The following is a 17,077-nucleotide window of genomic DNA, read 5'->3' as shown; positions in this document are numbered from 1 at the left end:
ATAGAATGAAAAAGAGAGTAATTCTGGAGTGTGAGTACTAAACGCTATTCCAGTGGGAATGGTGGTAGAAACAGTAGTAACAGTTGCAGACGAGTGTTCAGTCAGTTCAGTTGTTTGCATTGATGAATTTTTGAGCAATGATGTTCTCTCCTAGTAGATACATAAATGTGAGTGTCTAAATCTAAACTCATAGTCCATGTCTGAAGCTTTTGGCCTATTTACCTTTTAAATAAAGACTGGATTATTTAAAACAAAACAAAACAAAACAAAATAAAATAAAAACTCAAAACAAACAAACAAACTGAAAAACCAGCGATAGTTCAAAAAGAAATTATTGATTTAATACAGTAATTATGGTGTAAACCACGAGGCATGGGCAGACAAAATTGCAAGATTTTTTTTCCCCCAAACAGATAACAGGAATTTTATTCCACTGTACTTCAGAGGGGAAAATTCTTAATCCAACTGTGATGATGCTTTTAACTTAAACCAGTCTATCAGAAGGTGTCATTCAACAGGAGCTGGGGATCTCAGCACAGCTGTCACACTCATGCTCAGCTGGGCCTGAGTCCAGAGGAGTGAATTCGGAGTAGGGCAGGTGAAATCCACTTTGCAGGGTGGCTGTACTTCACACTGACCCCATTTGATGTGAAAACCTGTACAAAATACACCAGTGCAGGTTTTTCTTGTAATTTTATGGATTTTCAGCAGCGTTCACCTGAGAGCAGAGGCAGCAATGGGAACACCCAGCAGATGATGCAGCCGATTTTTCCTCTGCAGGGACCCCCTAGCAACTGGTTTCCCCAAGGTGGGTTATAGGGTGTGCTGGAGAGAAATAAACAACAGTGTTATGTGGCCAGTCCTTAATAGTTACTCATGTTACTCTGGGAAGGAGGCACTACAGTTTCCTTCTGTTCCTACACTGTGGTTTCTAAGGTCTGTGCCAGCTTCTGATGCTGCTGCAGAGACACCTCGAACTTGGCAGGGCAGAGACAGGTTTGCAAAATGCACACACCTTTTTCTCTCCGCGTGCAAAGCCTGTTAAAGGAGAGGAGCACCTCAGCCTGTGGACGGTCCGTTTGTAGCATTTTCCTTAGAGAAGACAAGGGCGAAAATGTGAAACGGAACAAAACAACCTCAGTCGCTGCAAAAATGCTGAGCTCCCTTCAAAATCGAAGCGAGAGCTGGAACCCCCGAGGTCCCCGCAGCACAAACTGCAGCGTGGGACGATGACGCCATCCCAGCAAGTGTCAGACGCTTTGGGGCTGAATCAGAGTCTCGCCGAGCTGGTCGGATATCCTCCGAGCTGCAGGCTGCCGCGGGATGGCCACGGAGGGGAAGAAACGGCTCCGAAGCAGAAAGAAAACAAATAAAAAAAAACTTTCAGACAGTTGCCAATAAAATCTTTTTGGCTCTGCGTCTGGGCATCGCTCCCAAATCCAGCCTCTCGCCCTTGGATAAAGCACTACAGCCTGGAATGAGAGGCAGATGCGTGGGAGGAGTGCATTTATCTGTGTCTGGGCTGGAAAACATATGTACTATAGTGCCTAGAAAAAGCTTTCTACTTCGGGCCTTGCTCCAGGAAACCTCTTTCCTTGCTTTTACAACTGTCCCCTGTTCCTTGGGACTACTCAGATGTTTAACCGAGCCCGAGGACAGGAAGCTAAGGAGTTTTCTCTGCGTCCTTCCCTCTGCCCCCCAGCCCTGGGAGCAGCCAGCCTTGGGCACGGCGCCTCCAGCCCACGCGTCTGGTCCTCGGGAGGTGGGAGGGATGGGACGGTCACCCAGGCCATGGGGTGACCTGTCTGCAGCACTGTATCCACACCTTCTGGCTTTACCTATTACGAGTGGATCAAGCCCCAGCCTCAGCAGAGGGAGACAGCCTGATACCTCGGGGGGCAAAAGAACAGAGGGAGGGAGAGGAGATCCTGAGAGGCTGTTGCTGGCCCGTTTCTACCATTTTACCGTGAGGTTATATTTCTGGGTGGGTTTTTTGTCACTTTTTTTAAATCCGTATCCCGGAACTTTGTAACTATGTGAGAATTTTAGCTAAATTTTACTCTCTGATTAAAATCAAACAGGAACCACCACCATCAAACTGCACGTCCTTAGCCTGCCAGGTCTCAGAAAGAAGCTGGTTGGGGAGGGAGGGGAAGTTAATATTTTTCTTTTTCACATCACGGTTTATAAACCAGCCTCTTCCCGGCGGGCAGGAGCTGGTTCTGGTTGGAAGGGTGGCTGTAACCCAAGGGATGCTGGTGCGGACAACCCGGGGCGAGGCTGGAGAGCCGGGGACGCGCTTGTCAAAGCAAAGGGGAGAGAACGGGGGCTGAAGAAGGGCTGGGGCTCCTCTGCCCTCGCTGCTCCCGGTCGGAGGGTGGGAGGGCTCCGCTGGCCCCGGCCGGCCCCGTCCCGCCCCGCACCGCCCCGCACACCTCGGCCCGCCCCTGGCGACCTGCCGGGCAGCGGCGGCGGGCCCTGGAGCGGCGGTAAGGCTGTTCCCGCACCCAACAGGGGGAAAACGCGGCTGGAGGAGCCGCCGGGGGGACGCGGGTGGAGGAGCCACTTCCCCAGGGTGAAGCGCCGGCGGCTCCGGGACGCGCATCCCCTGCCCTGCCCTGCCCTGCCCTGTCCCGGGGGGCCCCACCGTGCCCCTTGTCCCTGGCGGCGGGAGGGACCTGCTGCTCCCCTGGACTATGCCTGGGCCGCCTTCGGGGGGAACCTGGGGAAAAAAAACACACAAAATTTGTTCTGTTAAAGCACAGAAAATACCTAAGAGCGGCCAGAAGTGGGTTTAGTGTGTGTTCTAACCTGCCCCCCTCCCCCAATAGCTCGGAAAAGTACTTGAGGAGATGGGGTTAATCTAATGATAATTAGTTAATCTAATGATAATCTAGTGATAAATGCCAAAATGATCACCGCCTGTGTCATCTACAGATGCCAAACTGAACTTATTAAACATGGCTCAATTACTCAAATAGTTGGAAATACTGTATTTTTATAGGGTCACAGTCGAGATGGGGCAGCCCATGCAGACAGAAAGAGCGCTGCTTGGGTGTGCCCGAGGTGGATGAAATAGTTATGGAAAATGTTTTTGGAGTGTTGGATTTTGTCTATAGTTATTTTGGTTTGTCTCCTGTATACTCAGTACTGAGTTAATATCCAGCAACTTCTGTTACGTATTTGCTGAATATTGTTCACTAATTTAATGGTTTGTGATGTGGGCAGAGAGTTGAATATAAATTTTAAATAATTTTGCCTACAGCAATTTTCAGTGGATAATACTGGAATGTGTTTATTTTAACCCAAGCATTCTTTCTCCTACCTTATCAGCGATCTTTATTCCTACACAGCCCTTATCACAGAAGTATTTATTTCTAATCCTTTTTTTTGCAGGCAAATATCCTACACAGAAAGTGAGGCTGAATTACGTGCATATGCCGATTACTGGAGGAGAGGCTGAAGGACATCCTGTTTTGATTTAACAGTGTTGTTATTCTTTGGGGTGAAATGAAGAATTTGATTTTGTTTTGGAAACACTCGGATTTCTAATGCAACTGAACTTCAGTAACCTTTTTGCAACGCAGATTTCAACAAATTAATTTTTCTCAAACAAAGATGCAGAACCTGTCAGTAGCAGAAAGTCTTACTAATACAGACATGTCACACCAGGGGTCTCCAAAAGACCTGGCATCTGAAGCAGGTGGTGTGTCTGTCAGTGGAAGTGACTGTAACTGGAATGACAAGACAAATAATGAAGAAGTTATTAATCTCGAAGTAATGCAGCAAAGCCTCCCTGTAACGAACAGCAAAGGGAGAAGTTGTGAGGGGATTTCTGAGAGCAGTCTTAGTACCTCAGAACCCAGTGGTTCCTGGGGTGATTTTGAAGGCTTCAAGGAGTCGCTAGACAAATCAGAGAGATTCAGTCATAATCTTGAAGTTTTGGTGAAGTCAACAAAACCTTCTGGAGCTGACACGGACTTAAGCAGCGGACGCTGTAGCCCTTCTGCTGCCCAGTTCTGTGCTGAACCATCTCTGTGCAGTGGGATACAGGAGGCTTTGGGCTCTCTGAATGAGGTATGTGTTAATAGTAAACCAAGGACCAGAAATGTTTGTGTTACGGCTTCCTACATCTCAAGTTTTGTATCTGTCTTCTCTACAGAGGGTAATGTTGTACAGCGAGAGAAACTGTCAAGCTGCTTTGCAGCTAACTCAAGTGGAACAAAAGCAACTTCTTTACACTGTTTGACAAATACTTAAGTTGTCCTGCTGGAGAGCCTTAAAGAATGTAATGCACTTCTAGACACTAGGAAAAAGTAAGCACTTAGAAACCATGAACCCTGCCCTGAAGCACATGGAGTTCAAAACCTAGACAGGAAAGAGCATAGGAAACAAAAAATTGGGAAGGTGGGTGACAAAAGCAGGGTGGACAGAAATTCTAAGAGTTGCCTGCAAGCTCATTGAAGAAAACCAACCTAACATTGAGTTAGAAATGGGTAAAAAAAATTACTTTTTTTATTTAATATACTGCCAGTCTTTCTGGAATTTTAGACTGATGGTGGTAGGAGTTAATGACACACACGCACACACAAAAGAATAAAAATCTTTTATTGTAATTTATTTTTATAGCACAGGATGTTACATTCTCTCCTATGATGTTACAGGTAATATCCTGAGTAAATAATGTAATGTAGCCTTATCAGCACAAAGAAAGGTTCAGGTAAAGGGTTAGACCTTGTTGCGATGAGTGTGTTGCCATAAGGCCCAAACATGCATCACCAAAGGGAAGGAAAGCAACAAAAAGGAAGAGAGAACATGAAAATACAGAGCAGCTCCTCCCCATTCTTACTACTTTTATCCTAAATTACAACATTTGAAAAAAAAAAAAAAGAGAACAATCAACTAAGACTTCCATGGGGTTAATCTGTAGCAGTAATAACTTACTGGTTGTAGTCTGTTAGATGAGTTTTAATAGGTGTAGGGAACCGGGGGTTTTCTGGAGACAGGTTTTCTTGCCCTTGCCTAGGAATTTTACTTGTTGCACAGGTATTATTCAGGAAAGCACAAAGATGCAGGTGGGATAAGCTGCCCACACTGATTGAGTGGAGATACGCAAGATACCTGGTTGTTGGCGTGCATAAACAAAGAACTCAAATTTTTTGTAATGCTGAAAACGGCGGACAAGAAGTCTTTTGTTGAAAAAAGGGAGTATTGTAATGATTGAAACTGGAATAAAATATAGCAGGTTGCTTGGCTTCTTTCCAAAAGCAATAGATCTTAGTCTTACCGAAGCATTTGCTCTATTTTGCATCTATTAAAGGCAAAAGGAAATGTCCAGTACGAGCTAAATAAGCTAACCATCCTTAGAGTTTCACACTGGCTTTTCTTGTCGAGGGTAGAGAACCAGCTGCAGTGCTGAGAGAAATTTGAGTGTAGAATATATGTGTAGCTTGTCCTTTATCCCTGTGCTTTTTGTGTTGTTTGTTTGAGATCGTAAACTCTTTGGACTGGGGCTCTGTCTTCCGTGTGATCAATAGAAAAAATGCCAGTTAGGTTGGAGGGACCTCTATGGATCATCTGAGGTCAGAGGTCTGACCTTCAATATTTATTACTTCAGTTAATTAAACTATGTTGTTCTGGAGCAGAATCATGCATCTTGAGATGGAAACAATTGCTAATTTCCTTGTAGTAGCTGGATGTTTTGCCTACATAACTGAACACTTAAAGGACTTTTCACGTGCTCTTTAAATACTGGCCTTTGTGAGAGGGACAAGTGCACGTGTTTAAGCCCTGTGGTGTTCTGATATAATGGGATAGAGAGGATTTAATCAGAAAGCACAGTTGTGAAATGTGTGCGTTCATGTTTTTATAATTAGTACAAAGCTACAAGATAAGTGGAAATGTACCCAAATTTGGTTTTAGAAAGACACACTGAAGTAGACAGCAATAAAGGTAATAAAAAAACCCCGCATTTTTCATCTGGCTTGACTATACTGTAAGTCAGTGACTTGTATGTGTGTTGGAGAAGCATCACAGGCTCTGAGGAGATACTACAATTGAGGCAGAGCTGTGCTCCCCTTGATGCACACTCTCTGTGGCTGTAATTGGCCCCCATCCCAAAGCCAAGAGCAACTGGCTTTTCCTTAACTCCCATCCCATTTCAGTTTTGGTACCTGCTAGGAAGTGTTTTATCCTTGATTGTCAATGCTTTAGCAAGTTTGCTTTCACAAAATTCTGCTTCTCAGGCATCTTTCAGGATCCTGTATGTAGTATCTCTGGTGTAAGTTGAAATAATTTACAAAGTGGTTGAAAGTATTGTGACACTTTGGGCAAGATTCAAAGGATTTTACTTGGGAGTCTCTGAGTGTCCCAGGAGCTGCTCATCAGGATAGGCATTTTAGCAAGGCCCTGCTTCAGGAGGAAGCAACATGGGGCACAAATCCTGTTCCTAGAAGCAGGCTCAGAAGTTCAGAATCCTTCTACCAGCTCTGTTGATTCTGCCCACTCATCATTAGATTAAATCCATAGACTCTCAGTATTCACTGCACTTGTCTGAGTTCAGTATAATAAAACTGTGGAAGTACCTCAGTTTATTTCAACTGTTTCAATTACAATTAAATGAAACTGTCAAAATGTGGAGTATCCATACTTACATTTTTCAGACTAAATGGTTGCTTGCTGGGCAAAGAAAACAAACTGACTTGTTCCATTCTCTTGTTTTCACACGATGTTGCTGCTCCTGGATTGCAGTCCTTTGGAGGGATGGTGAAGTCAATTAATTCCTTTTATTTAGAAAATTGCAGTAACTCCTTCTGTGAAGGAATAAAAGGACACAGCTTCTGAACCAGACGGCGTGATAAAATCCCTTTAGGATAGGGTGTAAATTATGCACATTTTCCCTTGTATATGTATTTCTTAGTCATCAGATAACCCTGTTACTTCCAGTAGGCCTGTTTGGATCACTCCTGTGGCTGTGTTCAGTCTCTCAAACTTCCTCCTCATCACTGCTGGAGGAGGAACAAGTATGCAAATCTGGCTCTGATTTTTAATGTGGAAAAAGTTTAGTGCAAATGCAAAGATATAGAGACATCCTCACCCCAGCTTTTCTGCAGACCTACACAGTGCAAATATTTACTGGTAGCTGTAGCATTTAGCAGTTGGCTGAATTAGGAGTATTTGAATACTGAGTTAGCAAAACAAGCTTTGGAGTTGATGTGTGTGTCAGATTTGTCCTGAATTATCTGAGCAGAAGAAGGAGTCCTGAGTGCTAAATAGGCAAACCAGTCTATGATTTAGAAGCTGGGAAGTTGGAGACTAAGGTTCTTCAGAAACTCTTGGATTCTTGCTTCTCCTCCTTTAATTCTACGTAAACACTCAAAATGCTGAACTATGGGCTCAGTCTCTCTGTGCCAATAATATTAATAAAAATATTTAAAACAATAGGACAATCTCCAGAAAAATTGTAGTCTTTGGACTAGGTCCTTTGTGAACTGTGTGGGTGACCTGTATAACACATGTAATAAAACTCTCTTTTTTTTTTCTAGGCAGACCACAGCTATGAGGATATATTTAAGGTGGGCTTTCCAGAAGTCTTTGTGTCACAGTCCACAGAAAGCATAAGAAACTTAGAGCAAGTGCTTGATACAAATAATGAAGATGTTGGGATAACTGAACTTCTGAAGAATCAACTTTGGTAATGAGTTTAGATCAACAGTTTATTAAAAAAAAGTTCCTCGGCAATCTCAGCAATTACACTGTTTATTTCCTAATGTAAAAATCAGTGGTACACTCAAAAATCTTTCTTGACACTACGCTCTTCATCTTAGAAATTTTGTGCTGTATTGTTAGAGGAAATGGATGGTGGTTTAGCCATTGGAAAACAATGAAGGGAATATATCAAAATTACAAATTCCTGCTTAGGGTTTTTCCTGCTGTTGGTGTGTCTTCTTATGACTAAGCCTCTGGAATGCCAGAACCCAACAGGCAGCCTGTTCTTCCTGTTTGCTTGTCCTTTCTTTACGGCACGTCCCACTTATTTCTTCATCATCGGAGGCTGCTGCTTCTACCAACAACCCACAAGCCTTTTTTTTTTTACCCCCCCTATTTTCCCAGTTGGTAACTTCCTCTCATGTTAAACCAGATGTGCTTCAGAATCTGTGGTGCATCTGGCTTCTTTCCTGGGTTGTGTTAATAGCAATTATCATCATTAACTAAGATTTCTCTTGCGACAGCTGGAACACTTCTAGATTTGTTACATGTTTGTGAAGGATTAGCAGCTGTTGAGCAGTATTGTAGTTACTGAACAGTATTTTAGTTATTTTTGCATAACTCTGAGGCTTTGTATCTAGAAAATTGGGTCAGACCATACTTGGGAAAGGTCCTCGGACTCAGAAGAAATGTAGTTAAAACATTTAATGTGGGCATCCTTTTGGCAAGTTCTCTGCATATGCGTTATATTTTAATCAACATAAAATTGTGGAGAAATGTATATATAAAAGGGACTACAGTATTATATGAGAGTACCAACTACAGACAAAAAAGCCCTGACCTATTGTGATTAATAACTCAGGTCAATGATAACTACATCCTGTACTCAGTAAAGTCCAATTGGATTTTTATATGTGATGAATGCAATGTGAGAATCGAAAATACCATGTGGAGAGAGCTCTGTAATTCTCACCATTTCAGCAGTGAGTGCCTTTGGCTTGGTTTGTAGCACAGGCACGTCCAAAGCAGGTGCAGGTCACCCACCTGAGCAGCAGGTGCTGCAGAGGAGAAGTGTGACCTGTGGAACGGAGAAAGGTTTGAGAGACAGAAAACGCAAAGTGCAGAACTAATAGGGCTGAACTCTGCCCACATTTCACAGAAGCAATTGAATGATGTGAGCTGTTGGCATATAACACTCTCTGAAATGTGCTTCTGATGCCCTTCTCATCTGAAGAGTCATGTTAACTTACTGTTTCCTCTAATTGTCATGCAAGGTAATTAGTACATTGGGTTGATAGTTTGACTGAATGTAGGAGTCTTAAGATAAGTTGCTTGTTAGATTGAGGTAGGGTAGTAGACAACTGTATGTAGGGAAAATAACGAAGTTATTTACATTCACTGGAGACCTCATACAGCTCATAACCTCAAACTGTGTTTTGTCTTCTAGGATCAATTCTGGAAACCTATGGAGAACACTTAGAGACTCTGATAACACCCCCAGCTTAAGACATCCCTGGAGTAAATCTCATTGCCAAGAAAACCTTCTGAGTGTTCTTGGAATAGATGCAAATCAAAAGGTAATTGAACAGTGGTTTGCCAGTATGGCAGCACAAACACTTGGTTAGGAGTCTGGTCCTCTCTCAGCTATACATGCAGATGCATGAGGGACTAGATCTGGGTGAGTCAAAAAGTTTTTTTTACAGAGAGCTTTTTAAAGCGATACTTTAGTGTTTCCTCATATTTATGTGTAAGTAACCATGAAATTGTCCAGGATCAAACTTTGATTGTCTTTACATTGAACTCTCCCCTACATAGTGCCCTGTTGTTACATGCTATTTTGTTATAGATGGAGAATTAGCATTCAGGTGTGTGTGCAGTAGGATTGTTTACTTTTTTTGCTCAGAGTATGAGAAAACTGTTAGCCTCTAATATCTTTCCGTTAAGTGAAAATTAGACTTGAATCAGCGAGTCTGTTAAAGTAATTACTGGATGTTTTTACTGTATAGGAACTGAAAGTGTGTTCAGCTTCCCTTTTCCTCAGATTATTCCTCTGTCTGCTTTTGCAAGGCTTGAGGGAGAATGTGTTTTAAATTGAATTGAGACCAAACCAACAGTGTTGAAAGATCTCAAATAAGAATGTCTCTGTTTAATCTCTTGTTTTGAGAAGGTAAAATTGTCTCAGATGATTAAGTATTCAGTTACTTAGTTGGGATCAATTAGTCACAAGTAATTTTCAGAAATAACTGTTGATATGTGATTGCTGAAGCATGGGGTTGGCAAGCTACTGATTTTTTGGGCATATTTGACTTTTCATGCAAGTTATATACAAACAGAACAACAGTGTTGAAGGTAGAAGACCTATTCTGCACATGTAAGTCACTTTTAAAGAATTGTGATTTAACAGAGAGAGAAAGGAGACATTTGTCCAACACAGTTAAACTCCCATTCTGTTCCTTTCTAGACCACAGATACACCAGCATTAAATCAATGCCCAGGCAGCTTAAACTTACATCATTACTTCTTTTCTGTTACAGGAATATTACGTTGCTTTTAAAAATACTGATAAAGATATATTTCTCATCAATGTTTTGGCATTAATTAAGGCTAATTTTAACTGGAAATTGCTTTTTTATTAATGGGAGTCACAAATAGATTCATGTGAGTAGGTAGAACTGGTTTTAGCATAAAATTGTTTTACTGCAAAGGGGAACACATGATGAAACACAGCTTCAGAAAGTAAAATTTAGTGGTGGTTATTATTTGAGGGAAACTTCTCTTTAGATTATATACTTTGAGATCAGACAGAAATGCATAAATAAATTCATAAATAAAATTTTTTTAAGGACATTTCAGAGAACCAGGATGATATTTCTGAGGAATCAAATGTCAAAGATAATGAGGACTTCAGATTTGATGGATTCAGTATCAATGACTGCAAAGCATTGATCCAAACCAAGGTAAGAATTGCTCTGAAAGAACTACAGAGTGTATTTTACATGTTCCTCTCTGCTGTAGCCAGCTGTTCTAGCATATGTCCTCATGTAATTGTTTGGTCCTGGTGTAACTATTTGGATATGGAGTTGTTTTTTGCTCTTTGAAACCTCTCTGACAGCTTTAGAAAGGGTACCTGGCCACTTGTTTGTTTCTTGCTAAAGCAATGCAAGTTGGAAGGAAAATTGTGTTGTTTTGGAGGAATATTCTTCATCCAAGGTCCCTTCCCCAGTAGAGAATAACCTTGAGCAGCTGTTGTTGCTGTGGGCACAGACAGTCTGAGGCACACTTCCATTGCTCTGTTTCATTCCATTTACTGCAATGGACAGTGAAGGTGTATAAGTGCTCTGGGAACCTTGTACATAAGAGATGATAGGCTGGAGATTTCAGAGATAAAGAACTAAAAGAGACTGTCCAGCTTATTCCTCCATAAATCAGTTCTGCTTTCTTAATTGAGTGCGTGAGGGAGGGATCACAGTGGCTGAATCACACTTGGAAAGTGTAAACTATAGAGACAGGGTTTAGAGAAAGGAGAAGTGGCTTAAAATAGATGAAGAAAAAGTAAAAGTGAAAGGAATCATGGTACAAAGTTAAGGTAACTGGGCAAAATTTTTTTCTGGAATAGACTTGCATTTTGGGGTCTCAAAGTAAAATTCATTACAAAACATATGTTGCCATTTAATTTTAAGTAAGTGAAATCATATAATGGGATGCTTTCCACTTATCTTCCCAGCTGTGTCCCTTTTCCCCCCCATGCTAATTTTATTTTTATGAACATTTATAAAAGTTAAGTTGAAATATGCAAGCTGATTAACTTTCTGTAGGATGGAAAAAATTAACTTCGTTTTTCTTTCTCACTCAGCTTTCTGTATCACCAGACTCCAGACATGGTCACCTTTTCACCTGTAACCTCTTTTTGAAAACCACACCATCAAATGAAAACACACAGTATATAACAATCCCAAGGAAGAAGCACCTTTTCACTACTAACAACCTAAAAATGAAATTTTTCAGTAGTGATGTTTGCTGAACTAAATGCACTTTTTAGCCTTTTTTTTGGTTTGTTTTTGAACTGAATGCAGTTTACTTTAATTTTGTAACTGACTTGGTACTATAGGCTACAGATGTTCTTTAGGAAAATGACGTATTGCTGTATACGAGGTACCTAAAGTCACATTATTAAAAGAGATTTCTCCTCTTTAGCTGTGAAGTTAAAGGTGTCATTTTGTCCTGCTAAGTTTTTCTGCAGAGCTGTGTCTCCTACAGTAAATGCTGCAGCTGCTATCACACTTTAAAGATACTCTCTGTTGGAGTCTCCTGAACTACTGACCTTTCAAGCCTTAATGCCTCTTCAGTCAAAACCTTCCTTTCCCTGCCAAAATCTACACACAGCTCAGGTGTGTTGTAATGTGTGCCTTGTCACCATCTCTGCTCATACTTGGTCCAGTTCGGATCAGCTGAGATCTGCTGCTTTGCCACTGCTGGATGTAATGAGAGGAGCCTTCTACATCTGGGATCTTCCACTGGGGTTTAGGAAAATAAAACTATGTTAACTTCTGTCTAGTAAATCCTGCTGTGGTGATGGGGGGGGGGGCAGTGAAATGTTTTGTTCCTGGCGTTGGTTTCTGACTGAAATAAATCACCTCGTTGAAGCTGATTGTAACAGGACTTGTTGGATTCATTCAGCCACACTTACACCACGCATAACCTGCTTGTTAAAGCTGAGCAGTGTTGTAGTTCGGGACTTGCACTGCACAAAAATGCTGTAAATTGCTGCCCTTTTAAAATTTTATAGTAACTATCGACTGTTGCCCGTCTTCCTGCAGCTTGAGTGCCACAGGGGATGCACTTCACTGTCATTCAGAGAATCCATGGTGCTCCCCTGCCAACTGCAACAGCTTTATTTATTCATTGGTAGTAATTTTTACACAAGTTACTAATCTATTTGCTGCTTTGGCCATATGAAAATTTTATATGGCTTTTTGTTTTAAAGAGCTGGTAAGCACTGCAAGTGATGTTTTACGTGTAAAAAGCGGGGAACAAACTTGGGTGTTCCAAAACTAAGTCAGTTAATTATTTAATAATGTACCTATTCTCTTCTTAGAATTAAAAATATTATAAAGCACTGACAGACTTCAACCCTTAACCTAGTAAACTGTTCATCAGTGACATTATAATTGCTGTAATAACTTTAGTAATGCTTATGATACCTTAGTGCTATTAGCATGGGATGAACTGTGCACCGGTTACTCAGTATGTGGAGCAGAGCATTTGGAAAAGTGCTGTTTGAAAGTGGCTCTGCAGCTTCCCTGGCCCTGGAGGGAGTTCTGCAATGCCAGCCTGGAAACTCCATGTGGATAGAAGAGCAGGGTTAACTTCTTCAGTTAACACTAGATTTGAATTAATTTTCAATTTCAGTTGTATTCTTTCAGAGCAGCTAAATATGTATTACCTAGGTCGTAGTCATAAGCTCACAAAAATAACAGATTGCCAAAAAAGGGTGAATGAATAGTTGGGGTTGGTAATAAACATTATTAAAATCAATTATAAGACTAAAATCCCACTTTTTGTGCTTTCAGACAAGTGGGGCTCTGCAGAGGGGCTTGAAGGGGCAACCTGTAGTGTGTGTAGCACTCGCTGATGCACTGGAGCCCAGACTCTCTCTCCCTCTGGGCTTTAAAGTTTACCTTTCCTTTTGCTAACATTGGATAAAAGTACTGAAGAATGTTTTGCCCTGTTACTCTGGGAAAAGGATGAATATGTCATCTCTCCCTCATAGTACCAGGTTTTACAGCCCTGTACAAGGTACAGAAAGGAAATTAAAAAAGGTTCAGCCCCTATGATTCACTGGGATAAAAAATCTACTGGGGTTCCAAAGGTGAGAGGCTCCACCTTTCAAGGTCCTTCTCTTTTGGGCAGATGCTTTGAGCCACCTGAGCCCTAACTGCTGCATAAGAGAACTGAGAGACCTCTTAACTCCTGTTTCTAGCCTGAGATTAATGAGTTCACCTCTTCTAGGGAAAAGAGCAGCAAAATTGAAATTACAAAGTAATTCAATTCTGCTTCAAGGCTGTGGAGTCCTGGCAGCCCCCCAGCCCTCATCAGAACTTGGACACGATCTGTGTGTTTGGTGGTACCCACAAAGAGAAAACTGGACTCTCTCAAGTGACAAGAGATCACTTTCACAAACCAAAGTGTAGCCAACCACTATCAGGCACGCTGCGTAGTAAACAGCAGCCTTGCCTCCTGTGGTTATCCTGGGAAACAAGGGGTGCCGGAAGCCCCTCTGGCGTGTTTTGCACAAATAGTGGCTGTTGATTTCCTTTAGTCATTTCCTTGTTCCTGCCATCCCCAGCACCCGGCAGAACGTGCCAGCAACAGCCGTGGGCCCACTCCTGGAATGCACGGCTGCACCCAGAGGCACCAGGGGCCTGTGCTGTGAAAATGGTGCACGGAGGAAATAAAACTTTGTGTCTTAGCACACTATTTTAAGCTATGAATTTCATCATTTCTCATCTTAGTTGTGAGCTCTCAGCTGTGAAATCCGGAGTTTTGATGAACTAGACATGTTACTGTACTCTGTGTTTGCGGAAAGCAAATACCACAGATTTCTGACATTTGCTTAGGGATTTTGAAAAGGTGAAAACAAGAGCAAGGCAAGAGTTTTGGGCAGCAGGGCTAGACAGGAATGCCTTTCTCCTCTGCTGAGATTAGAGGGAAATATACCCATAGAACAAAGTTTTACAAAGTTCCAATCAGTGATGTAATTACTGAAATGCTTCCTTTGTGGAAGGAATGCTGTAAACAGCTTTGCAAAAAAAACCCCAAAAAAACAACTTAATTGTGAAAGACTGAAAATTTTTCAATGCATGTTCTAAAATGTGGAATTTAATTAACAATAAAAAGAGATAAAAAAGGAGGAGAGATTCAGCCCCCAGGATGGTTTCTAAGTATACCATTAAGTACACCATTGGTTGCATATAGAGAAGATGGAGTGAAAAACAAACAAAAGAAATCTTCTAAAAGCTCAACAGTTTTTTTCAAAATGCAGATTCATCTAAAAAGATCAGTTTTCATAGTTTAAAAAATGGGACTTCCTGGAGTACTCCTACTCCAGTTAAGACAGTAGAGGGAATTTGGCTAAAAATGAGCTGCATTCAAATTAATTGTTAAACCTCAAACTTCTTTGTGGATATGAGTTTAACTTTCTAGATCCACTCTGGAAGATTTAAAGAGAAGCAGCAATGCAGCCAGCAGATGCAGCAGGCTCCCTGCAGTCACATCCAGAAGTTTCTGCTTCTTCTACTGAAAAACGGGTGAGAACCTCCAAAATTGCCATCCCATGGCACAGTCTGGGTGGCAGAGCACAGCCAGTGCAACTGTAGCTTAGTGCTCTGCTGGGATAAGCAGGGTCCTAATGAGAGGAAAAATGTATGGAATGAAGTTGCAACATCCTTTTCTTTTTCAATTCAGGCAAGCTGTGAATGCTGGGCAAACCCTGAAATGCCAGAAATCTTCCAGCTTCCCTGAACATCTGCTTTAATAACACATACTTCTACAGACACACTTCTGTGACTTCAGATAGCTTCATTCTTCACTTCTAATATTGGTTTTTAATAACTCAAAATTGCAACTCATCTTCCTCGCAGAACTAACAGATAGGCTATTTTTGTGTGTTTTACTCTTGCTTGAGCTGGGAAATTAGTCTTTTTAAGTGTCCCTTCCTGCACACAGAACACAGAGCTGGACAGAGCACTCCGGGTAGCACCATGTCCCCAGGCAGTTGTGTTTGAAGCAGCTTTGCACTGAGCTGAGCTGCGCTGCAGTTTTAAGCTCAGATTTTTCAGCATGGCTAAAATCTATATAAGTGTATGAGACCCTACACTACCTTTAAAGAATCTCGTCTTGACCCAAACCCAATACTTCAGAAACATTTTCCTAAAAGGCTGAGCTGCAGCACCCCCTCATAAGGCAGCATTTTCTGCTGCCACTGGCACAAGCTCAGCTCTGTGCTGCAGCATCTGCAGTGCCTTCCTCAGTAACAAGACAGTCACAATGGTCACAAAACCAGGTTTCTGTGAAGTTCCTTCTAGACCTGTTTTTCACCCTCTGGTCAGCAGGCTCCAGGACAAAAGGCAGGAAGAATTCCTGGTCTGTAAGCAGCAGCCAGTGCAGTCCCATTAATCAAATGATGAGATCGTTCATAACCAGGTTGGATGGGGCTTTTGAGCCGTGGGCAGGGACACTTTCCACTTGACCAGGTTGCTGGAGAGTGCTCTGTTATGCCTCAATGCATATATGAACATTTTTACCCCTTAAAATGGAAGGTCCTCCTTCATGTAACTCCTACAGTGGCACATTAATAGGTTCCTCTCAATTTAAACCCTTAAAAATGAGGGAAAATTGGGATTCTGCCTCAGTTTAAACCTTGACATTCATTGCAGAAGAGTCAGGATCTCGTTGTAGAGCTCCACAACAGGAAGGGGATGGAAACCTTTAAACCTGGAGCTGCTGGTTTAATTTGTACACGCAGCCTTTCACTAGCCCAGAGTGGCAGGGTTTTTGTCCCAGCCTGACAAGCACACAAGGCTTAAGTGTCAACAGTATGTGCATCAAGGACACTCGTATCTGACACTCGCTTTCAAGCTTGGCAACCCCTGAGGGGACACTAAGAACTGCAGGGGCTGGGAAGACTACACAGGGCAGTGGAGACAAAGCCCAGGGGACAGCTAAGTGCTAAAAACATGTCATCTGCTCCCAACAGAATCCCCCCTCCCGCTCCATTGATCATAAAAACATTCTGTGGGCCATCCCTTGTTTGGTGGGGACGCACAAAGAGGACACGATGGGGAAGGAGTTAGTCAAAACTCAGAGCTAATAACAGCCAGAGCAGACAAAGCAGGACTTAAATATCAATAGCTAAAGTACACAAAGCCTACTGTAACAATGTTATTAGAACATGACAAATTCCAAACTACAGACTTGGGCAAACCAGGCCGGGAGGGTGTGATGCTGTGCAAGACAAGGGCCACTTAGCACTGAAGCACCGAAAACCACCAAATCAGTAAAAAGCATGAAGACCCCAGACCTCAGTATTATCATTGGTTTGAATCATTATTATTGTATAGGTATAACTGCCCAGGAATTTCAGTGTTCAGGCTCCATCTTTGGACGCACCCAGCTTGAGCTGTGATGCTTCCCTAAGGGAATCCTTATCCTTCAGGTTATGTAGAAACCTCAAGGAGAACCCTGTTATGGTGCCTGTGATTTCCACAGAGGTTTAGAATTTCTGGGGAGAAAGGGCAGGGAGAGGCAAAAAAGACAGAAAACCCTAGGGAAAATGTTACATTGTTTGACTGGGAGACCAAAGAAAGGGTAG

General features: G+C 42.2%; 1 protein-coding gene across 1 annotated transcript; it reads left to right on the top strand.

The window, feature by feature from the left end:
- Positions 1 to 2,444: 2,444 nt before the first annotated feature.
- On the top strand, positions 2,445 to 12,320 carry CUNH14orf79 (chromosome unknown C14orf79 homolog). The gene is made up of 6 exons (XM_017807431.1): positions 2,445 to 2,489; positions 3,397 to 4,077; positions 7,545 to 7,693; positions 9,155 to 9,284; positions 10,551 to 10,664; positions 11,561 to 12,320. The coding sequence occupies exons 2-6, from the start codon at positions 3,619 to 3,621 to the stop codon at positions 11,726 to 11,728; spliced, it is 1,020 nt and encodes a 339-aa protein (XP_017662920.1). The 5' UTR covers positions 2,445 to 2,489; positions 3,397 to 3,618; the 3' UTR covers positions 11,729 to 12,320.
- The last annotated feature ends 4,757 nt before the right edge of the window (positions 12,321 to 17,077 follow it).

Source organism: Lepidothrix coronata, unplaced genomic scaffold (genome assembly GCF_001604755.1).
Source record: "Lepidothrix coronata isolate B3197 unplaced genomic scaffold, Lepidothrix_coronata-1.0 Scaffold19, whole genome shotgun sequence".
NCBI lineage: Eukaryota > Metazoa > Chordata > Aves > Passeriformes > Pipridae > Lepidothrix > Lepidothrix coronata.
This window is presented reverse-complemented; position numbering and strand designations above follow the sequence as displayed.

Bases quoted from the DNA above. Each gene is read 5' to 3' on its own strand.
- CUNH14orf79 (XM_017807431.1), top strand. From the start codon at position 3,619: ATGCAGAACCTGTCAGTAGCAGAAAGTCTTACTAATACAGACATGTCA. The intron at 9,285-10,550 runs GTAATTGAACAG...AATTTTTTTAAG, and splicing joins GAATAGATGCAAATCAAAAG to GACATTTCAGAGAACCAGGA. The intron at 10,665-11,560 runs GTAAGAATTGCT...TTTCTCACTCAG, and splicing joins AAGCATTGATCCAAACCAAG to CTTTCTGTATCACCAGACTC.